The 24,921-nt window shown below is 52.7% G+C and overlaps 1 protein-coding gene across 8 annotated transcripts in view; it reads left to right on the top strand.

The window, feature by feature from the left end:
- CDH23 (cadherin related 23) overlaps positions 1–24,921 on the top strand; it is a 132,542-nt gene that overhangs the window by 64,064 nt on the left and 43,557 nt on the right. For all 8 annotated transcript variants that reach the window (XM_040562802.1, XM_040562804.1, XM_040562810.1 and 5 more), the window contains 5 exons: positions 3,583–3,661; positions 9,778–9,890; positions 11,588–11,776; positions 16,872–17,021; positions 17,171–17,329. In XM_040562802.1, coding sequence (XP_040418736.1) covers positions 3,583–3,661; positions 9,778–9,890; positions 11,588–11,776; positions 16,872–17,021; positions 17,171–17,329 — 690 coding nt within the window. The remainder of the gene's footprint in view (positions 1–3,582; positions 3,662–9,777; positions 9,891–11,587; positions 11,777–16,871; positions 17,022–17,170; positions 17,330–24,921) is intronic.

Below are 24,921 nucleotides of genomic sequence, written 5' to 3'. Positions count from 1 at the left end.
CAGCTTGCACCAAGCAATCCTCTCCAAAGGATTTGGTTCAGCCCCAAAGTCCTGTCCTTCAGGGGAGGAATCTCACAAAATGAGCTTGTCTTCTGCTTAGGGTTTAGTACAGGGGCTCTCCAATGGCAAATCTCTCCACGGGAAACCTCCTCCTGCGCTCTGCCTTACCACCCGAGGGAGCCTGCTTGGCTTTGGGAAGGATAACGGCAGGTTTGGGTCAAGGTGTTAAGGCTCGGCCAGCTTCTGCCCGAAACAGGGCTTCCGTGCACCCAGTTTAAGGGGTTTGTGGGGGACATTTGGTGTGCTGAGGCCATCTCCTGCCAGCCCCAGCCCCGGAGATGGCTCAGGCTTCCCCCACGCGCCCTCTTGCCACCGCTCTCCCCTTTTATCTGCGGCGCACAGTGTGTCTGTGCTCCTCTATCAATGTATCGGGCGAGAATACCTAATCTAAAGTGTATACATTACCTAATAAAATCCTTCTTATTTGGGATTATTGCATCAAATTTTAATTTCCTCACTCGAGCAACAGCATGTCAGCCAGCCCGTCAGTGAAGAGCCGATAGAAGGTGAAAAGAGTGGATAAACTGCAGCAAATTACTGCAAACAGATCTCTATCAGCCCTTTGACTGGAATTGACTGGAATTAAGAAGTGAGAAATAGGATTTTTGCCTCCGAATCTGCCGTGGCAGCTTTCTGAGGCGCTCTCCCCCCTCCGCCGGCTCCTCCCGGTGCTGCGCCGTGCCTTTCAAGTCCCTAATCTTGCAACGGGTGGAGAGGGGAGAGGCGTGCCGTGATTTTTTGGCAGACCAGGATCTGGTAGCACAACTGGAAGCGTTTTGGGCTCACATTTATTTGGACACCAAGAAGAAAGACTCATCTTGTCGGGCAAAGAAAGGGAGCGCAGTGGGGAGAGGTTTTGCTGTCCCTGGAGGAGTTGTGTCTTCTTCCTTGGCACTGGTTATCATCCCAGCCTGCCTCGGACATCTCTCCCAGGGCACCCAAGGTGTTGATGTGTTTCTTCATCCTTGGAGTCTTTTTGGGTGCCCATCATCACGCTGTTCGCGGGCCAGATAGCATCCCCGATGCTCTCCAGATGTTAGTAGGGGCTGGAGGAGAGGTGCTGACGGTCTGATGTGAGGTCCAGGCACCATCACAGCTTCAGTTTGGGGTGAAAGAAGTGAAATCCACCTGCTAAGAGAGGAGCTGAGGCCCCTGGAAGCCTGCTTTATCCCACAGGGAGCCATGCAAAGGCACGGGGCGGGGGGGGGGGGGCAAACCCCGCTGGCACTCGGTTCTGAGATCAGCAGGTATGTTCCCTTGCAATAGCATGGTATAGATCCATGTAAAATATCATTAAAACAGTTTTAGTTCTTCAGCACCACCCCCTCCCCTCCAAAAACTCCTTGGGTTAAAGAAATAATGTAAAATCAGTGCTATTTTTGCCCTAGAGTCTCAATAGCTCCAAGTTAATTCTTTCTTACAATATTTCTAGTCCATCAGTGTGAACACTTTATTAAAAGCTCAGGGTTTTATTAAAAAAGGATTGATTTACCCCTGCCCCTCTTCAAAAAAACCCTCAAACTTTGTTTGGATAATGTGCCATTCTTTATTTTCTTTGCTTTCTTTTAAGCATAGACTCTTCCAAGTTATTACTTTTCTAAATCTTCTCCCTCCTTCCCTAGAGGGAGAGTTATTCTGCTCCAGTTTATACCCACCACCCAAGTCTTTTCATTGCTTTAAGAAGTGCCAGGAGCATTTGGGAGTTTTTGAGGGCCATGGGTTCACACCACAAATCCCGGGCGTGAGCCCCAGGCAGAGTTCCTGGTGCTGGAAGACAGCTTGGGATTTCCATCCTCATGGAAATCCCTTTTTTTTGCCAGATGTTTTGCTCAAGGTGGTCGGATGGTCCCCTCCGATGTAGGGTGCAGCTTCTCCCCCCCCTTGCCATGGCAAGAACTAAGTAGTGCAAGGAATAGCATTGTGGTCTGGTGGGATTTTTGGAAGATGAATTGGAAATTGAGATGTGGCTGGTGAGAGGTCAATCTTTGCCATCGTGTGATGGCTTTAGCCAAGGGTTGGGCTTGGTTTTGTGTGTTTTCCCATTTCTGGTCTCTCTGTTTGGTTATTTCTGCTGGTGTGGTGGGCGAGGCCCTTTGTGATCATCACAGGCACTAAGAAATGTCTATAGCCTGTGTGTAGCATCAAATTTTGCATCTTTTTTTCTCTCTGTCTCATTCCATCTTATGCTGAAAGGGAATCCCCCTTCCATTGACCACGCTCTGTGGCTCTCTGCATCGGTTGTTCCTACTGGCCATAAAACCGGTAACTGCCGCCGGCTCGGTGGATACCCATTCTGCCTGTCCTGCTGCTACTCCAGAGGGTCCAGACAGATCCTAAACATGGTGGGGATGCTTCCTGGAAGCTGGGATCTTCCTCTTCCACCCCCATTTGTGTGTGCCCTTAGCATCCTGTGCTCTGTCGGTGGGCGATGAGTGAGCTGTTGGAGCAGCCAGGTGCCTTTGCACACCGTGGGGCTCCCCATCTGCTTGCTTTCCCCTTTTTTCATGCTCTTTTGGAACGGACAATTCCTGTCCGTGATGTAGAGGTTCTCCAGAGGCTGCTGAGCCTCACCAGCCAAGCGCTGCCCAAAGGCCAGTGCCCTGGGATTTACGGTGCATGTTCTGGGCTAACCACAGGGTTTTGCTTAAAGAGCCTATTGAAATGCCCTTGGAGATCAGGGAAGGGACTGACCTGCCTGCCCTAAAAGCCAGGGACGTGGCAAGTCCCTGTTCTGCACCGGTGATGCTTCTGTAGCACCTCTCCCTTTGGCCTCCAGCTGAAGGAGTGCGGGGCAAACGCAGCGCTGCCGCCTGCCGTGCTCCCTCATTAGCCATGCAAACACCTCCGCTGACATTTTCTCTGAGGGCAAGGGAAAAAAAAAAAAAAAGATTGCTTCTTTTCCCACTGTTTAATAAACCAATGAAAACAACAACAGCTGAGTTGTAAATTTTTTCACACTCCATTAATTATGTGCATGTGCCTGTGTTTGTATTCACATGGGCTCGCTGCAGTGCGGCGGGGGACGCACAGCTTCTGGAGCTGACAGGAGTGTGTGATATTTGTATTTTAAGAGCTGAACAAGGACCTTGGGTCACTCTTGTGGTCCTCGCTGTCTTCTGGGGGCCTCAAGTACCTTAGTGCTGGGCTATAAGCAGGATGGAGGATGAGCTTGCAGAGTCCCCTGCCTGTGGGCAATCCCCTGTTCTCAATGTCCATCCTTCTCCTCCTTATTGTCTTCAATTAAACCTTTGCAGCTCCTTTAGCTCGCCGTGTCTTTGCTAATGCTTCACTCCCACCTCCTTCTCTGATTTCCACTGCTGAGCTCCCGGCGGCAAGTGGCTGTGCCTCGACGGAGTCCCGATGGCTGTCCCTGCCATGCTTCAAACCCTTCTCATCTGTCCCCACGTCCCCCGGCCCTGGCGCATGGCCGATCCCAGCCTGCTTGGTGGGACCCATCGGACTTGCCCCGGTGCCACCAAAGGATGCCATGGGGGCTCTAACACCCCTCTCCTGTCCCCGCAGGGCACCACGGTGCGGATGATAACAGCAGTCGACCAGGACAAGGGCCGTCCCCGTGGCATCGGCTACACCATTGTGTCTGGTGAGTCCTGGTGGGACACGGCACGGGACACGGTGGTGTTGGCGTGGTGGTGGTCATCAGCAGGAGAACACAACCATTTACAGGCTTGACACCTTGTGGTGGCTGCCCTTAAGCCCTGGGGGCCCTTCCTAGGAGGTGTGGGCATTGATTTTGGGGGGAAATCCTTACAGCAAGCTGTGGTGGCAGTGTCTGCTGGCTGGCGGCTGCGGGTGTGGAAATAATTTCCCCTATTGCTCCTGCAGAGCCTGGCCGCTCCGAATGCTCTTTTAATCAACCCCGGGGGTCAAGGTGATCTCACCCGGGCTTTCAAGCCCATTGATCCTGACTGCAAGCATCCAGGTCAGCCTGCCTTTGAAGATGCAAGGATTATTTATTCCTCTAATTCTCTCTGCAATTTATTCTAATGTGCCCCAGCAGGAATTAAACGAGAGGTTCCCCCAGCTCACGTGTATTGGTGGGCAAAGTGCAGCAGGGGCTTTTTTTTTTTTATTGAACTGATCCAAACCCTTTTCCATTCTTATTTTTATGCTTCTCCCTGGCTTTCCCATGGAATAGCCCTGAGATTTCTTTGCTAGGGGGTACAGACAGACAGGTGCCCTGCTCTGCTCGCGGACACCAAGAGCTTAATCCTGCCCTGCTGCCGCCTGGCGGGGGGCAGCTCCCGTATCAGAGCATCGTGCAGAGCACATCAAAGCCACCAGGCTGCTTTGCAGTGGCTAACTTCTCTTTTCCCCAAGCCGACACCACGAGCTTTGCAGAGAGTTTTCAGAACTGGTTGGGAGCCATCGCCCCTTGGCATGAGCATCTTTCCTGCCTCCTCCCCAGCCAGAGCAGGACATCACCCTATATTTAGCTCACAGCAAAAAAAAAAAAAATATTTTTCTAAAGCCAGTAAATATGTGAATGCACCCTGCCTCTGCTTGGCATGTTCTCCTATAATTTCCACAACCTGCTTTTTGCTCAAGAAAGATGTTACCCCACAGCCCACCCGTGGGAAGCGGCTGCTAGCACACCTCCAAAATCCTGCTCACCCAAAGCACGTGAGTTTTTGGCAGGCAGGTAAAGCCTAATTAATTTGTCATTATCCTCGATCACGATGGGAAAGGTCAGCGAGCAGATTTCGTGCCTGAGCTGGTAGATTTTTATGGCAATTTTGCAAAAAAAAAAAAATAGTGGTCTAACATATGGGAAGCGGGACGCAAATTAAATTAGAAACAGACCGTAAGCAAGAGCGGGTAATTAGAGCTGGCACTGATGAGGGGAGGTGTCACTGGGACAGGGGATCAGGGCAGGGGGATGCCCACTGCCCCTTCCCAAGCCCAGGGCACAGGGTTCAGGCATTGCTACCCAAATTTTAGCATCCATCTTGGATATACAGCAGAGGGAGAGGCGCGAAGTGACCCAGATGTTCATCATTCCTTCGGAGCGGGCAGCGGTGTGATTTGGAGGCGGGATATGGAAATTAATTTGGCACTGCTGTGGTCCTGCTCAGCCGTAGCTGTGCCTCGGGATGTAGTGCAGAAGCTCTTATTTATACAGCCATCCCCAGGCACAAGGTCCTCCCCTGACAGCAAAACAATAAAACTAAAAGATTAACCATAACCACATAAAACAAGGCCGGAGATCTAACTTCACGCTGCCAGCTTACAAGGCTGTTAAGCCTGAAATCAGGCAGCAGCACAGCTCTGGCTAGTTGTCCACGGGGTGGCTTGGGGAGTTATGTCCATTGCTTATTCGTAACCCCCCTTTGGCTGTTTCTCCCCTTCCCTCCTGGCCTGAGGAGTGTTTCAGCCCCTGGAAAAAAATGCTTTTTAACTCTGTTTTTGCAAGGAGTGGGGGCACTGCAATGAAAAAGTGGTTTGGAAAAGAAAGCCCCATGCTGCCCTGCTCGCTCCCAGCTGCTCCACGAGGTCGGCGATGCTCGGATGCTGAGGTTGGGGCTCTGTGTGAAGGACAGATCATTAATCCCGTGCAGTAATCCATGGCTCCTTTTTGGCAGATTTACAGAGATAGCCTCTGTGCCAGGCACTCTGCCTCCTCATCCTTCACGTCCCAGGTGAGGAGGGTGACTTGTACACCACGACTTGCTCTAGATAAGGCTTTTCATTTCGGGGAGCTCTCCGCTTGAAGCAGATTGATTTTCCTGGTGGCACGCAGGCACCAGAAGGTGATGGGAGAGCGACGGCCTCAGGTGTGCAGGGCACCACAGGCTCCTCAAAAGGCAAAATGCAGCTGCTGGTAGACTGCCCGGGCTCCTTAAAAGCAGGATTTTTATCATGGAGCAAATGGGTTTTGTCATCAGTGGGCATCATAGGGGTTAAGCCAAAGGAAAGGCAATGCCAAATGTCTGGTGTGGTGATGGATGGGCACAAAGGCAATCCACAAATCTTCTATGGGGCTTGGGAGCTCCTGCAGGCGAGAAAAGGGAGCTCTGGGCAGCTGGTGCTCAGGGCTCCTCAGAAACCCTCAGAGCAGGTTTTTTTTTTCCCAAAAAATTGGCTTTTCTAGGAGGCTGGTTCAGTTGCTGGTGAAGCGTTCTCCTCCTAAAGCTGGCGCATCCCGAGGGAAGCGTGAATTAAAAATAATTATTTGCACGATAGAACAGAAGTGTGAGTTACAAAAGCAAGAGGGGCGGTGTGTCTGAAGCTAACAGTGCTCGGGCTTTCTTCTGTTCTTGCTGCTAAGGAGTAAGATATTTTATACTATACTAAACAAGATATTTTATACTAAATCAGACTTCACATGTCCATATGCCTTCCTTTCCAAAGGGCAGCATGAAGCTCTGACTGAGGACATCCCTTAAACATGACTTCGGGGAGCATCCTTGGAAATACAACCCTCTAATTTTAATATTCCCAAATTCTTGGTCTGTGTCATGCTGGCTTTTCCCCACATTGGGATCTCTGGGTGAGCCGCTGGGGTGTCGGTGTCCTCGTAAATCACAGCTGCCGGGAGCGCCTTCCAGCCTGATTTAAGGGCACTCATCTCTGTAGGAGGACATGCTGATGGGTGGGAAAGTGCCTGGCACTGAGTTATTCATCACAGGCTGTTTTTCCACCCTGCCGATGGCAGGGGATGAGATAGCACAAGGAGGAGGTGGTGGCTGCGGCCGTACCCTTGGGTTTCATCACCCCATTGGCTCCGTGGCAAGCCAGGGATAACGACAAGGCAGCGGGGGGAATGGTTTGTCTGCTTGGCAGGTGGTTCCCCCAGCAAATGGCCTCTGGAAATTAAAACTATACATCCCCATTTATGGGGAAATATAAGAAGTAGTTTGTGTTTAATTGCTGGGACTTTTCCTACCTGGGATTTAATGTATAGGCAAAGTGTCGGCAAGCAATGGGAAAGGATGAACCTGTCTCTAGCTGTGTCAGAGCTAGAGAAAGCAAGGGCTCCTGAGATGTTTGCTAGTATGGAAGGTTTTCTGGCAGGTGTTGAGCCTGACCGTGTGGTTTTTACGTTAAAAGCTGATTCAGAGTTGTTCCTGGGCACGTCACAACATGCTGCTTTCATGTTCTGGTTCCTCTGCCTGCTGCGCTGGAGAGCAAAGAGGTGTTTTGGGGACCTGTAAATCCAGCACGGGCAGGGTAGCTGCTAAGAAGGTGCAAATATATATTTTCTTGCATTTTATTTGCATCCTTCAGCTGTGTGTGACTGCTCTGAGATGGCAACGCTGGATGATTCAGAGTGGCTTCTTTCTGGGGATATGCACTGCTTCCTGCTCCCTGCTTACTGGGACACATCCTCTGCATTTGTTGGCTCATCTGCAGGAATGAGGAAAACCAACATTTACAAGCCTCACCTCATCCAGGAGGCGGACATGGGGTGGATTCAGGCAGAAATAGGCTGGCAAAGGGGTGGGAATGGTGCTCCTCTGTTTTCTGTGTCCTTTAGGGGAGTGATGGTTGTGGTCCAAGCTTCAGCATCCCCTAATATGAAGGGTTACTCTCAAAGCAGGGGCCTTGAATATCTGTGGGCTTCGAGCATCTCTCTGATACCTGGCCACATCTCCTACAGGCTTCAGGAGGGGGATCAGAGCTTTGAATTTAAGCCTGGGGCACTTTCCAGCCTGTCGCACGGGGGCAAAACCTCAAGGTGAAGAGCGGCGCGGTGGTCACAGCAGCTGACGGCCTATTTATACGATGATAACTGTGTCTGTTGCTGACTCTCTGAACCACATCCAACAGCATCTATTTCGGTGCCGAGGAGCCCTGACGGAGCACATTTGGATTAATAAATTACCCGGCGCGAGGTGTGTGATGGGTTCCCCTTTGGCAGCTCGTGAAAGTCATCCGCTGTGAGCAGGATGCTCGCCGGCACGGGCAGAGCTGCTTCCCCAGTCGGGCTGGGACCAGCAATGTTTGCATCCCCCTGTGGGTTCGGATGATGCTCGAAGACCAAAAAAGTAGGGAGGAAGGAGGAGATGTCAGTGTCTTGTCTTTTCTTTCCTTTTTTCTGTTGTGTTTTTTTTTTTCTTTTCCCCTTTGAAAAGGGAAGGCCCACGCCATCCTGTGTCATCCGACAAACAGGATTAGCTGGGGGGCTCGGCTCAGCTGCAAATCCTCTCCGTGTCCTCCGTCTTGTGGTGCTGCTACAAAACCCATCGGACATGGTGTTGGAGGGGTCCTGTCCCCACGGGTCTGACCAGCGAGGCCAGTGGAAAGCTGATGGAGAGAGGGAGAAATTCTGCAGGGTCCCAAGGGTGGGGAGAGAAGAGAGGCTCTGGGGGGAGTGGAAGGCGAAATTGCCTCTTTTTTCTCCCTCTTTTTTCTTGCTGTTGGGAGAAAAGGGAAGAAATGTGAGGATGATTAGAGAGATTTTTGCAGATGCCTCTGGGGAAGGCGCATTGTTCGGCGGCAGTGCAAGCACTTCGGCCCAAGGCATAACGAAAGGCTGCTTGGAGAGGCATTGTAGGGGAAATTAGGAACGTCCTCGGAGTGACGAGGCTGGAGCCACCCCTTTCCCTTCCCAGGCTCATTTGCAAAGGCAGCGATTCTCTAGCCAGCAGAAAGGAGCCCCGGAGGGCACCAGATGTGGATCTTCCCTCTGAGTGGTCCTTGGGGTCTCTGATGTGCAGCCCGGGAGGGTGTGTGGGTCCCTGCTTTATTCCTCTAGCCCCCAGAAGTGACTGCGAAGCATAGAACAATTTTTAGGGTGCAAAGCGTGGCACTGCATTGAGCCCTTTGCATCCAATCCGTGCCCCGTTGACCTGTTTCTACTCGAACACTCTGGTCTCTGAGTTCATAGTATTTTGTGATTGAAAACATATTTTTATTACGCTTTATATTAGGGGGGATAGTGGCACAATTGCCCCAGTACGTAACATTTACCATGGCAACATGGCAACCCCGAGCATTGAAATGCTTTGTGGCACAACTCAGTACATCTCACAGGGTGTCCTTCAAACCAGGTGTGGGGAAAAATGTCAGTAATTGGCCGTAAATCCCAGAGCAAGGGTGGGAAGTCAGGATGAGAAGAGGCAGGGGCCGAAGAGGAGAGGCAGCAGTGCAGGTGACCCTATGCCTTGCCCATCACTAATTTAGCAGCTGCCCCCGATACTGTGTTGGGCTGGCATCGGATGTCCCAGGCTGCAGCCACCAACTGCTTGCTTTTGTTCCCTGGGGACTGTCGCAAGGGCATCCCCGGTGCAGGACATTCATCTTTTCAGCATCTGCTGGCTGAGAGGCTCAGGTGTCATCTTAATCCTGCCTCGGTGTCTAATTCCAGAGGAGGAGGTAGGCAGGATGCTCGCTGGAGGCACCCTGTGTGCGTGTAAGGACCAGCACAGAGGCCAAATTTGGCTCAGACAGAGGAGAATGAGGCAGCTGTGGGGGGAAAAACACATCTGCTGAAAAGCAAGAACATAAAACAGAGTGAGTGCCTGTAGTTCATGCTTCAGCACTCTCCCGGGCACATACAGCTAAATGGAAAACACTACTTCCAGAGCTGGGGCAGGTTAGGGGAGGAGAGGGCCACCGATTTTAAAGCACATTGAGATAACAGGCAGGGTTTGCAGAGCCCGAGCACAAGGCCTGGTCGCACGTGGAGGCTGGCAGGGGAAGATGCTTGTGTCCTCGCCGTGCCTCTACTCATGCTGCCCCTTTTTTTTTTGTCAGGCAACACCAACAGCATCTTCGCGCTGGACTACATCAGTGGAGCGCTGACCCTGAATGGGCCGCTGGACCGAGAGAACCCCTTCTACAGTGCCGGGTTCATCCTCACAGTGAAGGTGAGGTCCAGGAGATAGCCTCATGGCAGAGTGGGAGGGCTCCCTGCTGGGGACACGTCCCTCTGGGCCATGGTGGGTATCCACGGCTGTGAGCTTATGTTCCCCGGCCGAGTGAAGCAGGATGCTTAGCGCACCTCGCACCATGGCCCCACACGTAGTTGCCTCCATATGGGTACATAGGGCCAGTTCTGGTATTTGGCCTCCAACTAGACCTGGCCTCCAACTAGATCCTCCTGCCGTTGTATCCACGGAGGGAGAGCTGCCAGAAGTTGCCTCGCCAAGCAAACGCACCGGAGCACGCTTTCCCAGCCCCACCTGAGCATGGCACCTGGCTCCGCTCGCAGTCCTTTAATTGAAATCAATACCGAACTGGGCAGCTGGTCGGAAACGCATTTAGGAGTATAGATTGGGCTGGGCCGAGGTGGGGAGAAATCAGCAGTGCAGGAAGGGTCATTGATTGAGAGGGCAGCAGCCTGCTTGCCGTGGAAAGTGCTGGGCTTTGGTAGGGGCAAAGGGACAAGAAATTCTCCTTCTTGATCTCAGGTGTAAGTCATAGCGTGGGGTTTTCTGCATGGGGAAGAGACCCGCATCTATCCCTGGTACCTCTTGGTTTGGAGATTTATAGTTTGAATTCAGTAGAAATCAAGAGGGGGGGGAAAAACAACATCATACATACGTTGTCTGTATTTAATAGGAACAAAACTATCTGTTTAGCCTTGGAAAGGTTTGCGAACCTGAAAGCTTGCCCATTTTCCTGCCTGCACGCTGCCAGGCTTCCAGCTAGATCACACTGTGCTGGCGGGTTTCCTTTTCCCTCCCCACAAACTTCTCATGACCCCCGAAAATTGCCAGCCCTTTCCCCCCGATGTTCCCTCGCCCTGCAACATGCAGCGAGCATCCAGCTGGGTGGCTCCTCGTGGGATCAGCCTGTTCTGCTAGGCTGTGCAGGAGTGGAGAATAGCAATGAGCCCAAGGACGAGAGGAGGGACGCTGCTGGAAGAGGCTCTTTGCAAGCCTTGCAAGAAAATCTGCTCTCCTTGCCTTTGGAGAAAGCAAAATTCAAGCCCCCCATGAGATAGAGGTGCGATACGGGGTTGTGACTCAGCCCCGTGTTAAGACACGTGGTGCCAAACCTATTTTAAGGTCTTAATCTTGTTTTCCTCTGGTGCCCTAGTTTCTGCGCTTTTAGTAGTACTTTGGTGGTTAGCCTGCACCTTGGGAGGAGGCAGAGGATAAAATAGGAGTGCACTCTACCCCATCGCGTCTCCCCTTGGTTTGTGGGCTAGTAGAAGGGAGCAGGTTTGCAAGCACCACGTCTGAAGCAGTAGTGATGCCATCCACTTGTGTCATCACCAGCAGCATGGAAAGTCCTTGAGGTCCTGGGGCTGTGGCAGGACCAAATGGCCCTGGGTTCCCAGAGGAGCTGTGGGTGCCCGGTGGGAGGTGGTGGGCTCAACCCTAACCTTGCTGTGGGCATCCTCCCTTAGTGGCACGTCCACACATCTCTTGGATATCCCTTAGGATGGGGACACCACCGCTCCCTTGGGCAGCCCATCCCAATGCCAATAAAGAATTAGAAATTCTTCCTAATGCCCAATCTAAACCTCCTTGGCACAACCTGAGGCCATTTCGTCTTGTCCTGTCACTTGCCCCATGAAAAAAGAGCCTGACTGCCCTGTTGGTTTCTCCCCCTGCAGGGCACAGAGCTGAACGACGACCGCACGCCCTCCAACGCCACCGTCACCACCACCTTCAACATCCTGGTCATCGACGTCAACGACAACGCGCCCGAGTTCAACAGCTCCGAGTACAGCGTGGCCATCCCTGAGCTGGCCCAGGTGGGCTTCGCTCTCCCCCTCTTCATCCAGGTTCAGGACAAGGATGAGGTGAGCTGGCCCCTTTGTAACTGCTGTGGTTTTTGGGGGATGCGGGGTCATTGGTGATGAAGTGCATGGTCATATCCTATATTTTGTAGCTCTTATTGCTGCTTGGTCCCCAGAGCACGGACACAGGGTGGGCTTTCCTACAGTGAGGCTTGCACGGCCACTGAGAGCCAGAAAATAAGATTGTGCACGATGCTGATCCTTGCCTGCTGCTCGGGCATCACTAGGCTTCCTTTTTTTTTTTTTTTCCTGTTTTAGGAAGGGAGGAGACTTTCTGCAGGGCTCCCAGGGGACCTTTGAGTCCCGAAGGGACTTTTCTTGGCAATTCAGGTAGATTAAGCAGTAGCAGCGAGGAATACAAAACAAAACATCTTCCCCCCAACCAAAAAGAAATAATAACAATATCCCAGTGGGTTGATGGAAATGTGCATCTTCTAAGAAGCAGGAAATTACCGTTAGCGGCTGGAAGGCAGAGGTGGCCTTTGCTGGTTGAAGTGATGGACGTGCTCTGCCCCAGCCCCGGGTGGGATCCGGTGAGCCCTGTAAAACCCACAGAAATCCCGTTTTTTCACGAGGAGTGACTATGACACATAACTAACAATGCACTTGTGACATGATGTCACCCACCAGGAGTTGTGAACTCAGCCTGAAGAGGTGCAGATGAGCTATTAGGCAGATGAAAAGACTGTGTTTTTTTTTCCTTGAAAATGTCAATTACTAATAAAGAAGATGTGGCTGTGACAGATGCTGAGGTTAGTTTGTGAATAGAGTCGCTGCCGTGCCTTCCGAGAGATGTCAGCAGCTCCGCGCTTGAAGGGCATTGCAACGCTCCTGTTTATGCCACATAAGAATGAAGGATCTGTCATCGTTCCTGGTTAAAAGCTCATTTTACTGGAGTCACTCCCATTCGAGGACTCACTCCAGCCTCTCAGCCTGGCTAATTTTAAAATGGGAGAATAAAAAATAGCCTCGCTTTCCCAATAGGGTGAGCGAAAAATAGACTCATTCTTGTGGCTCCTGGTGAATTTCCTGGGCTTTCTGTGATTTCCCCGAAAGAATTGGGTGGGATTTTTGATTTTGTGCATTTCAGAAAGGGAGGCTAGATGCCTGGTGATGATATTTGGGATGCTCTAGCTCCTTGTGAGAGCTGCGAGGTTTATAAAGCACTGGATTTGAGCTCAGTAAGGTGGCAGTGGGCTCTCCCTCTGCCTGGAGCTGTGGGTGCAGGGATGGGATGGCAAGGTCCAAGGTCTTCAGGTAGGGATGTGAGGGAGGATGTGGCTGACAGAAGCTGTTCCACCAGCACAACCTTCATGCTGGAGATGACACGATTCATTTGAGCAGGGGAGAAAGGAGAACAAGAGGAGAACTACACGCACGTCCCTGGGGAGAGCGGCTAAGTAAATAAATGAGAGCAGATGGAGGGAGTGCATGAAATCAGAGCTAGGTTCTGGGGAAAGATCATTTTGTAGGAGCATGGTCTCCTGCCTCTCAGCCCATGTAATAAGTCCATGGAGAGCAATCCCAAATGTTGAGGCTGTTGCTTCAGCTCCTAAGCTTTCTTTCACCTTGTTGAGGTCCTGCTTGGATGAGCCTGAGCCCTGGTGTCCCCCAGTGATGGGTGGCTTTGGGGACCCCATCTTCCATCGCACCCCAGATGGTCAGTGGAGGTTTCACCGTGTCCTGTAGGGCTGGGGAAAGAGGTGCTGTGTGGTCTGGCCCTTCAAGTGCACTGTGGGCCTTAAACAAGGTGTGTTTTTTTTTGTTTTTTTTTTTTTTTTTTTTGTGGCCAAGGCCACGTGGAGGACTGAAGTGGTGGGGTTTGGGTCTGTCTATCTTCTGGTGCACCACCTTCAGCCCTTGCTTTCTGGAGGATTTTTGGTTAACCCGGATCAGCGCTGGCTTGAGCAAGGCTTTTCTTTTCCCCTCTGCTTTCTGCATTCCTCATGGTTTTTCAAAAACACTTGAACGTGGGAGAAAGCAGTGCACGGGGTTTGCTTGGTTCTGGAGCCAGCCTCTGTGAACCAAGAAAAAAGCATTAACCTCTGTGCGGCTGAGTTCCTCTGGCTGCCAGCTTGGGAGCAAGCCACTTGAATACCTTTCCAAAGCCGTTTGAGAGCTGTTTATGAAAATCTGTGGGAGTCTCCCAGCATTTATACCGAGCTGTGCTCGACGGGATGCTCCGGGAGATGTGTGGCTGTGTTCTCCTGCAGGGGCTGGGTTCTCCTCTCACACACATGGTAAATTGGCAGGGACAAATAAATCCTGTGCACGACAGCAGATTGACACCATGGGTTACCCAGTTTAGCTGGGAAGTTGCTGATGGAGAAATGAAATTCATGCTGAATACTTGGGGTGGGATTTTTGGAGAGGTCCAGCTGCAGCCATGGCTTCTGCAAGTGCCTCTTGTCCAGGGCATCCCTATTTTAGCTTCCTTCACCCAAGGTTTCGCAGTGCCAGCATCACTGCAAGGCCCACAGGAGCATATTAAGAGAAGTGGCACGCCAGAGAAACCAGCTCTCCCACCATGGCTTTCACTCGATTTTCCTTGCCACGGTCGATTGAAGAGGAGGAAAAGGGCAGAGACCGTGGAGAGCAAGAGTATGATGGTCTGACATTTTAAAATAATTTTTAAAAAGTTCCCCCACAATAAGCATATTAAGGAAGATAGACGGAGAATTGAAAAATAGAAAGAAAAGAAAATTCAGGCAACGGGAATACGCAATATTTGGTGCACAAAGCTGCATCAGGGAGTTGCATACGGATACGGTATGTGCCCATGCGTGTGCAGGTGCAATATATGAATCATCCCAAGCATATATATGCATATGACAGGCACGCGCACTATAAATATGATCTACACAGCCAGGAATTGTAGGGGGGAATTGACGGCGCTCGAGTATTCTCTCCCAAAAGTGCCAGCTGCCAGTCGGGCTGAATTAGATTTCACAGGGGTTTTTGCAATACATGGAATTCACCAGCAAATTACCCTTAAAGAGGGAAAATCAATCATTTGGAGCAGAGATAAGCTGGAGGCGAGGCAGCCTCGGATTGATCCCGTCTGTGCAGGCGTGTGTGGAATTCGGGAGATAACCTGGGGAAGGAAGGCAGCTCCTGGGGTGGGGGGGCGAGCAGGTCTGACATTTGGGATGGACAGACAGACAAGGGGAGAAGGCTGATGGTGTGTGGAAGATGAGGGGAAAGGCTTGGGATGGCACAAGGCTGGGGAATGATTTTCTCCAGGTATCCTGTGGGATGCAGGGGAGTAGTGCCCATGGTCAAAGAGGCATCAGGGTTTGGTGCCATCGTGCCAAGGTGCAGGGTGAGCAGCGGGTGCATGGCGAGCAGTGGGCGCATGGTAAGCAGGGGGTGCAGGGCGAGCAGCGGATGCATTGCAAGCAGCGGGAGCTAGGAGCGAGCGGTGGGTGCTGGCAGACTGAGCTGGCAGTGGAGGGAGGCTATCCAGAGCACTCGAGTGAAATGCCTTGAAGTAGGTGGAGAGAACAGCCCTCTTTATGTTTTCAAAGGAAGGATTAAGCATTACTTGTCTCTGCCTAGCTAGAACCAGGCGCAAGGTAGCCAAGCCATACAAAGAGGCACTAATTGCATTTAAATTTTTTTTTTTGCTTTCCTTCCTCCCCCCACCCCTGCTGAACTCTTAGCACTTTTCTTTCTTTGCAAACATGCCAGAAGGAGAGAGATTAAGCACTCCCCACCTTTCTGCCCCTGCCTACAAGGTGTCTGTGAGGGAAACCAGAGCGATGCTGCTTCACAAAGGCAGGCTGTCCGTTTTGGAAACGTTACCTGAGCTATAGGGCAGAGGGATCCCAAGGGATGGGTGGGAGCAGGAATGATGAAGCCAGTGTGATGTTGGGTGAAAAAGCGGGGATAATGCTTCCAGAACCCCCTTACCCTGGGCTGGCACAGTGGATGCAGCTGGTTTTGGCTTCCTGATGCCAGAAGGGATTCCCAATCCCCACATGTGGGGCGGGCCAGCTGAGCACCATTTGGGATAAATCAGCCCCTGAGAAGCCAGGTATCAGCACGAAGGGCTGATGTCAGCACCACAGCAGTGGTGCCGTGATGCGGCTGCTATTACACGCTCCGAGGAGCAAGCACGCGGGCAACAAAGTGATAATTATGCACAATGGTGGCTGCAATTGTCTTTAGCTGAATCGGCTTTACATTTTTCATCCGCGGGGGGCGGGAAGGAGCATCGTGACTGGTGCGCCCAAGCATCCCGTGCCATGCCCAAGCATCCCACGCCATGTCCGAGCATCCCGTGCCACCCTGGCCATGAGCCCTCTGGGACCTCTGTGTGCTTGGGGAAGCAGCTCTTGTTTTGCTCTTCCTGGGCATCTCGGCCCTGTTGTTCGCTCCGGGTGGCTGGGAGGAAGGGAGTGAGGGATTTGAGAAGTGTGTGGAAAAAATCTCCAGAGCCGGGTACCAGTGGCGGTGCGGGCCGAGTCGGCCCCTTCTGCTGGGCAGCTGATAACAATTTGAATATTCAGATTTGCTTTCAGCCATCCGCAGGGGGCTCGCAGGCTCCAGGAACCGGGAGCAAGAAAAGCAGCATGGGGGCTGAAACCAAAAAAATAAACAGTGGAATAAATGTTTGAACGGCACCTCACAGCAGCCCCCCCGATAAGCTGATGTTCTCCCCTTCTCCAGACCTCACATGGGGAGACTGAGGCACTCGAGTGGCTGGTAATTAGGGATGGCAGGTATCTGGAGACTGATCTCCTTCCCCAGCTGGAATTAATCCACCCTGCTCCCTCCCCACAAACATTTGGGTTTCTTTTGATGTTTCAACTTTTATCTTGCGCCTCCAACTAACATGCTCCTCGCTGGATTCCCAGCAAATCCCTCACATCTCGCTGCCACAAAAAGGGGCTTTCGCGTGCCGCAGGGACCCCAGGAGAGGCAGGAGACACGTGGAGGAGATGCAGCACGGTTTTGCGGGGAGGAGGGCGAGCAGGGATGCTGCTTGGGTCAGCAGTGCTCGGTGGTCAAGTGTCAAAAAAAAAAAAAAACGAGTTCTTGAGGCCGGCGCCAAGCCATGTGCCTCGGGTAACTGGCCTTCCTCTCCCCTTCCTAGGGCCCCAACAGCGTTTTTGAGGTCTACCTGGTGGGCAACAACTCCAACCACTTCATCATCTCGCCCACCTCCATCCAGGGGAAGGCGGACATCCGCGTCCGCGTGGCCGTGCCGCTGGACTTCGAGACCATTCCCCGCTATGAGTTTTCGGTACAGCGGCGCGAGGGATGGGGCGATGGGGTGTAAAACATTGAGGTTGGCTAGAGCCAAGAGGAAGGGAGTTATTTTCTGCATTAACATTTTTAAAATAATGGGTAATTTTGTAGAAGCTCCAACTCTCCCCTTGCCTCCCCACCCAGCTCTTTGCAAACGAGAGCATCCCCGACCATGTCGGCTTCGCACGTGTGAAGATCAGCCTCCTCAACGAGAACGACAACCGGCCCGTCTTCAGCAAGGCCCTCTACAACGTCAGCCTCCTGGAGAACGCCACCGTGGGCACCACCGTGCTGCAGGTCCACGTGAGTAGGAGCATCCCAGATGCAGATCCCGCGTGCGGTGAGCAAATCGAGGGCTGTTGAGCCAAGGAAAGGATGGGGAAAGCGGGGAGTGGAGTGTGGAATGGGGTGGATTGAAGTGTTGTGGAGTGGTGCTGCTGGCCAGGGCTGCTGCTGGCCAGGGCTGCTCCTCTGGGATGAGAAATATCCCAAAGAGGAGCACCAAAAGCCATGCGATGCTTTGGGGTGAAGCGGTCGTGGCCCCTCCATACCTGCCTGCCCATCCCGAGAAGAAAAGCCCTGACAAAAGGGTTCGGTGTGTAAGTGTGTTTACTCTACAAACAGATGGTGTGAAACTGCACAGAGCCCCCGAGCTGTTCCCATCTGACAGTTATTAATATTTCAAGCAGATGTTGAGCTAGTCAGGCCGTCAGGCGCTGAACAATGAGGTTGTTACTGCCTCTCCTCTTCCCCCAACTTCCAGCTATGCCAGCATTTCGGAGCACACGCAAAACCGCCAGGAGTTGAATCCTCCGTGATAAATCAGAATGGATGCAATTAGCGCTGAAATCCAGCTTTGCCCTCCCAGCTGATCCCAAACTTTTCACAGCCTTCGGGCTCCTCCTCCTCCTGCTCCTGCTGCGGGATGCGGCTTTCCCAAACCATCCCAGACACCGCAGGGATGCTGGACATGAGGATGCCACCGCTGAAAAAAATAGGCAAAAGGAGACTCCGTTTGCAGTGACAAACGGCCATTCGTCTCCACAGCGTTTCAGCCCCTAACTGTGCCTGTTACCCTATAAATCAGCCGTGGAACAACCCCAGGAGCAGGCAGCTGCTGCTGCCTCCTGCTCCCTGCCCTTCCCTTTGCTGGTGTGGGGTCAGATCTGTGTGCCTGGGGCTCCTCGGACACCCCCGGGTCCCTTCCAGCATCACTCAGCCTCGTCCGCCCTCTAAGGTTTTTGCCTGCTCTCCGTTCTCCGCTTCGCATCCCCTCCTCTCCCTACCCATCCATCCATCCATCTGTTTAATTCTATCCATGAGATGCATTTATCATACGGATTCGGGGAGCTACTTGCTTGCAGGGGAACATCTGGAGGGCCCAGCTTCAAGGGAAATCCTACCTGTGCCTGAGCCTCTTCCCACCCAAACTTCCCTCTCCCAGTTCTGCCCCAGCTACCAACAGATATTGAAATATTATTTTTTTTTTTCTGAAACAACTGGCCATGAAACCTTTTAATAACGTTACAGCAAAGGTCAGAGAAAGAATTTCACACTTCTTGAGCAAGCAGGCAGCCAGTATATAACTTTGTGCCCTCCAGGAGCAAGAGGCGCCGAGAGCATATGCTGCACCCTAAATTAACCGGGGTGCCTGACACCCCTGGCCGAGCGCAGCTGGTGGCTTTCTTGATGCGAGTGATGCTCTTGGACCACAAAAGGATAAATCTGTTGTGGGGAAGGATGAATTCCCCCTGCTCCAAGCTGCGGGTCTGTGACCAATGGGTGCGGAGGTCTCTGCTCCCTTTTTCCCAGCCCTGGAGGTCTGCTGGCCATCCCGAGCCTCTCATCGTGCTGAGGATGGTGGGGCTGGGGACAACCCTTATGGGGCTCCCTTGGGATGTGGGGTGTGGGCACCAGAAGGGATCATTCAGCTGAGAAGCTTTTTGGGGTGGAAGAAGCTGTGGGACCTCGCTTGTAGGGCCACCAAGACCCCAAGCTTCCTACCAGAGGAGTGAAGGGCTCAGCATCCCCTCCTGTCTGCTCGGATTCAGAGGGGTGGGCACGCGTCTCCTGCTCACTTGCTGCTGTATTTGTTAGACCTGGAGGGATGGGGAAGGGCAGTAAGACAAGGCAGCGGGAGGGAGGAATTAAGGGGCGGGAGGTCTCCTTAAGCTCCTCATATCCTACAGATCTGCACCGCCAAGCCCTCCTGAAAAGCTCCGATAACCAAAATCGTTAAAGCCCAAACAAACAGCGAGGAACTTGTTTTTTTAACCACGACAATGCCTCTCATTTGCCTTGAAGGGCCTGGAGGAAAACAATTCTCTGGAGAAACGTGGGAAGTAATCCCACCTCCCCGAGCCCTCCGGTCACCCCTGTCCAGTCCCCCCAGGGATGCAGCTGGCAAGCTGGGCCTGGTGATGCTCCCCCACAGCCTCCAGACCCCAGGAGCCTTCCGAGGGGGCTGCTGAGGCTTTGCAGAGCACTAAAACACCCCCCAATGGTGGGGTTTGAGGCTTTGGGCTTGCTTTCCCCATAGATCTTCAGCAGCAGCCCCCGGACCTTTCCCCAGCTCCCCCCTTTTGCCACCTCGCTTCCCTGGGAGAAACCTTGTTAGTAAGAGCCTAATGAAGTAAATGTGCTAATTAACCTTCCATTACTCTCCTCATTTAAGCAACCTTTAATTTGCTTGGCAAAGTTTCTCTCCTTCCCCACCCAGCTGTCAGTTGGCTGCTGCTGCTTCGATCTCTCTTCGGCCTCGCGTTGGGGATGGGAAAATCGATCCCGCCCTGATTTCCCTTCCCTTCTTTCCACCCATCCGTGAACACCAGGCAGCAAGAAAGTAATAACGTGGTTTTCCCACCCTGGACATCAATAAGCAGCTATTTAACATGCAAATCGCTCTCTCAATCAGAGCCTGCCCCATGCCCTCTCCGTCCTCTGGGCTCCCAATTGTGGGGTGGAGGCGAGGGACGGACCTGTTTTGGGGCAGCTCATCCTTGCTGGGAAGCCTTTGGCACGGCCACGGAAATATTTGGGATTTATCGTGTCGGGATGAGAGCCCAGGCAAGGCTCACGTGCCTGCGGATGGGGACAGGAGGTGACAAGGTGGGGCGAATGTCAGCGCCAGCCTCCCCGTTAGCATCTTAATCAGGCCCGTTGTTCGCAAGCCCCCCTGTGTGCCCCCGCTCCAGCTGTGCTTAAACAGAGCGAAATCACGTCCAATTTCCCTGGTGCTCAGGAGAAAATTGAATCCTTTATCTGCGAGAGGAGAGGCAAGCAGCACATACGTGAAACAGTAAATAGTTAAATAATCAAAGCAGGCGATTCCAAATTGTCTGGAAAGTTAAACATGAGCGGCTTTTCTTCTTTGTGCTTGCCCCTTTTTTTTTAAAAAAACCTGCTCACACTCCTTGTTCCTTTTAAATATTCCTCTCGGTTCGGCTCTGTAAATACAGGGAAAGGGAGGAGGAGGTTTCCAGGTAGCAGTGTGATTGACGGATCTGAAGTCCTCGTCTTGCTGTCAGGGCCCAGTGCTCTTTGGCTGTGTTTATCTCTTTAATCTAAATATCAATCCGTAAGACCGAAATGGGGTGGAATAGGAATCATGACAGCCGAGGAGAGAGACACTTACTGCAGCTTTCGCAGCCGCGCCACGTCCTGATGGAGCTGTCAGGATAAATGCGCGGCTGCAAAGTGCAGAGGTGGCAAAAAAGGAACCGCAGCCCCCAAAAAGGGACAGGCACGGCGGCAAAACTGAGGCTCTGCAACCCTTAAAAGGCTCCGAGAAGCAGCCGTGTGCTGTGTGGTGGAGGCTGGGGTGGCATTTGGGGTCCCTGGGGAATAAATGAGGTGTCCTCCTGGAGCATGTTCCTCTTTGGGATGAACAAGGAGCATCTCCCTTGGTCTCTCTAGGAGGGCCTCCACGTCTCAGGGATGCATTTTCGGCTTGCTACCCCTTGTTGAACTAAAAAGGGAGATGGGGCTGCGGGCAGGGGGGCACTGGGAATATTTCAGAGCTCACTAGGGATTTATATTTCCTGCATCGGACTCTGACCTTAATTTCTCTCGTTTTGCTGGGCCGTAAAATTCATTAGCGACCTACCGGCGCAGTGATTGAGATGTCAGCCAGGCAATTGTGTGGTTATTTAATCCATCAGACGTGCCGCTTGCCATTTGGACGGACAACAGGAGAATATGAAATCAATATGGCTCATTAGCGGGGGACTCGCACCCGGCTCTGTCGCGGTGCTCCAGCAAAACCCACCCAGGAGGGCACCTCAGCTGGCTTGGTGTCACCTTGGGGGTGGGACAGGGGGACAAAATATCGTGTTTGAGGCTCGTGCTAAAGGGCTAGGTTCAGCACAGTGTCCCTTGGCTCACGGCTGAACCTGTGCTCTCCGGCCACTAAAGCACGGCCGCCCAGGCAAGTGTTAACCTGGCCGGCGAGGCACTGCTGCTGCAGGGATGCTGTTAGAAAACACAATCAAGGAGCCCGGAGGAGAGGTGGGGAAGGCTCTGCTGTTCCCAGGGGGGTTGATTGGCTATTTTTCCCCCCCCTCCTCCAGAGCCCTCTGGGGTCGTTAGTGGCGATTGAAGCCCTGCTTGGGGCGGCTGGGCATCTCCCTGCTCACTCCTCACCTCCATCCCTCCGTTGCGGCTAATCACGGCTGCCTGATTGCCGCCTCCCGCCAGGTTGGGGAAAAAGCAGCTTCCATCTGGGAAGCCGGTGCTTTAAGCAGGTTTTCCACCAGCTTCCTCTATCCGGCTTTGCAGCCCGGTGGTTACTTCTTGTGGCAACTCTGCCTTATCTCTTCCTCCTTCGCACCCCGAATCATCATGCAGGACGTGCCAGGGCTTGGCTGCTGTTCCCCCGCTCTGAAGGCCAGAGCTGGCATTTAAGAAGAGCCTCTAGTTTGTTAGCAGGCTGGGGTGGCTCAGATATTCGGTGTGGGGACACTGCCTTGCCAGCCCCTTGTCCCCGTGCCCGCCTGGTGAGGCAGGCAGGCGAGAATCACGGCCGGTCAGTGCGGCGCCCTGACAGCTTTCTGACGTCGGGTAATTGCTTTCCTGCTACGACTCTTTTAAGCAGCGAGCTCCTGGCCAAAGCAATTTGCTCCCCATCAATTTTTATTTCCTGGATTCTGAGTGCAGGGTAAGGGGGGATGAGGCGGGGAAACAAAGGTAGCGGAGGAGCGCGGGCAGAGCCGTGACCTGCTCCTGGAGAGCCCATGGGAGCCCCAGCATTCACCTATCCCATCCCATTCCCATCCAGACAGACCCAAATCAGCCTTTTGGTGGGCTTCTGGCTACCTCTGCCCTGCAGCCACTGGGTACTGACCCCCAGCTGCTCATCCTTCAGCCCCAACGAGGAGCGACACACCCTGGTGTGGGCTTCTCCTCACCCCCCTCCAGCAGGTTTTGATGGATTATTGCATTTTTTTGGTCGGCAGATTGGCGTGCACAGCTTTTGTCTCTTTAAGCACATCCCTGCTCATCCCGCCGAGCTGCTGCGAGCAGAGTTAATCTCGGGTAGTTTGCGGAGTCGTTCAGTTGGGCTCGGCAGATGATGAATGTCGAAACCATTACCAGCAAAGCGCTGGGGCTCCGTGGAGCTGTTTAAAAATGAATTCTCCCATGTAAATTTCTGCTCCATCAATCCTTACGACATGTCAAACATTGCCATTGTTTCCTGAACAAATTGCGCGGTGTGCCCTCTCCCACGGATCCACACAGGAGGGCAGAGCCGCTCGCCCGGCACGGTGGGGAAGGACGGATGCGGGGCGAGCTCATGGGGCGAAAGGGAGACAGGTGAAATATTTGTGCCCAAGAGGTGGGACAAAGGTCTAGGCTGTGTGTTTGGGGTCAGCATCACCTGCAGCATCCCTGCGGTGGATCCTGTGGGTTATCCACGCTGCCTCTTCCCAGGACTCTCCCTGAGTTGCGCTGCATAAATGTGGTTTTGAGCAAAGCTCTGTGCCGGTGACAGCTCGTGAAGGGACAGCTGTGGACCTATGCTTTCATCCTGCCCTTTGCAGACTCCAGCGGGCAAATCCCCTCTTAATATTCCGGGCAACAGGCGAGCAGCCGCCAAAGCCATTTGATGGCTGCTTGAGGTAGAGCCTGGGGAAACTTCCAGCCAGATGCTTCTCCTCCCCGGCCTGGGTGCCGGAGGGGACCAGGTGGCGAGGGGACCGATCTGGAGGGAAACATTGAGAAAAGCCCTGCGAAGCCATCAGGATTTTGGCTCTTCTCGTCGTTCTGTCTCGGGACTGCTTTGCAAGAATGTGCGTGTTACCACTCCCGTGGGTTCGAGCATCCGAGCATCTTTTCTACCATTTAGAGGTAAAAAGTTTGGTAATGCAGAAATGCACAAGGATCCAAAATTAAACATGCTGAACACACGTGGTTTGGGCTTTTTGCATATTCCCTGTCGCACACAAGTGCATCACCTCCTGCTCAGCACTAACAGAGCCCTCGAGCATGACCACCTCTTGTCTTCCCCGGTGCAAACAGAGCTAGCTCAGCTCAGCTCACCCAGCTGTACGGGGCAGAATCAGGCTGCATGGCACCGTGGCTCCGTGCCTTTATTTGCCTTGGTGGCACTTTTAGCTGGCCCAGCAGCAACACCAAGGGCTGCTGGCCCTGTGCGCCACGCAGCTCTGCGCTGACCTTCTCTTCACCTTCCTCCTTCCCTATATTTTTTTAGCCCAGCAGCAGAAAATTACACTTTCCCGGCGTTGTCTGTCACTGCAATAAGCACTTACAAGTGCAATCGCACGGGGCCAAATGAAGGGAATTAGTTTTGCCCGTGCTTTGTGGTCCTGGCAGGTCCCCTGTAAATCATTATCTCATCACCAGCCGATCCAGGTGCGTGGAAAATGCCTTTCTTGTCCCAGGCAGTTAGGGATTAATGGGACCTAGGGCTGTGAGCACAGACATAGAGCCTGGGAAAAATCCTGGCTGGAAAGTTGAGGTCACAGGTGATGATGAGGTGCCCAAAGGCACTCCAAGGGAAGGGGCATCTCCACCGGTGTCCTCCAAGGAGCAGCTGGCCCAAGAGGGATGGCTGCAGGCAGGGTGGATTTGGGTAGGTTTGCTCTGTTTGGCTGAGTCCAGCGTGCACAAATAGAAATCAAGTCTGAGCAGTGGGGAGGAAAATCAGCAAAATGGGTTGGGCTGGAAGGTCGGCTCCACCAGGACACGCTTCAGCTGGCGCGAAGCAGCAACGATTAACCAGCCAGGGTAAGGAAGCATTTTGGGGGAAAAATGAGTGAATTCGGGCGAGTTTTCACACTTTCACCCCATGGCATGGCAGGTGGGGGGGCAGTGAGATGAGCTCAAACTCCTGCTCTGCTGGCAAGGGTACCCAAGGCTGCCAATAAATCAGGAGGGTTTCGGGAGCGGGTTGTGCTCCATGCCAGTCCTAAAATACAGCCTCTTGATGGTATCTGGACATAAAATGTGTCTTTGACCCTGCTTTTTCAGAGGCTTGGTGGTGTCTAAGTAATCCAGTCAGGACTCAATTTAGAAAATATACTGGGGGGAGGGGAGGTATATTTTGGGGCTTATATTCCACTTCCTTCATCTGAATATAACATTTTCTGGCCCTTGTTTCTTGCCTCCATTCATGCATATTTTATATATTCATTAGAGAAAAGTCTTTAAAACACACATAAATCTCACCTCGCTCCTCTGGAGCTGGCACACTGAGTCTCTCACACCTCGCCCAGAGGCAAAGCCTTCCCGTGGCAAAGCCTGGCAGGATTTGTGCTTCCCAGGTCATCCTTCTTCCATACATATTTTGTAGCTTTCTGATTAGAATTTCTCTGCTGGACTCTCCTCTGTGGAAACAGGGCTGCTCGCAGCAGACAGCTCTCGTCTCTGTTTTCTTG

Source organism: Cygnus olor, chromosome 7 (assembly GCF_009769625.2).
Source record: "Cygnus olor isolate bCygOlo1 chromosome 7, bCygOlo1.pri.v2, whole genome shotgun sequence".
Lineage (NCBI taxonomy): Eukaryota > Metazoa > Chordata > Aves > Anseriformes > Anatidae > Cygnus > Cygnus olor.
Note: the sequence above shows the minus strand (reverse complement) of the source record. Positions and strands in the feature narration are given on the sequence as shown.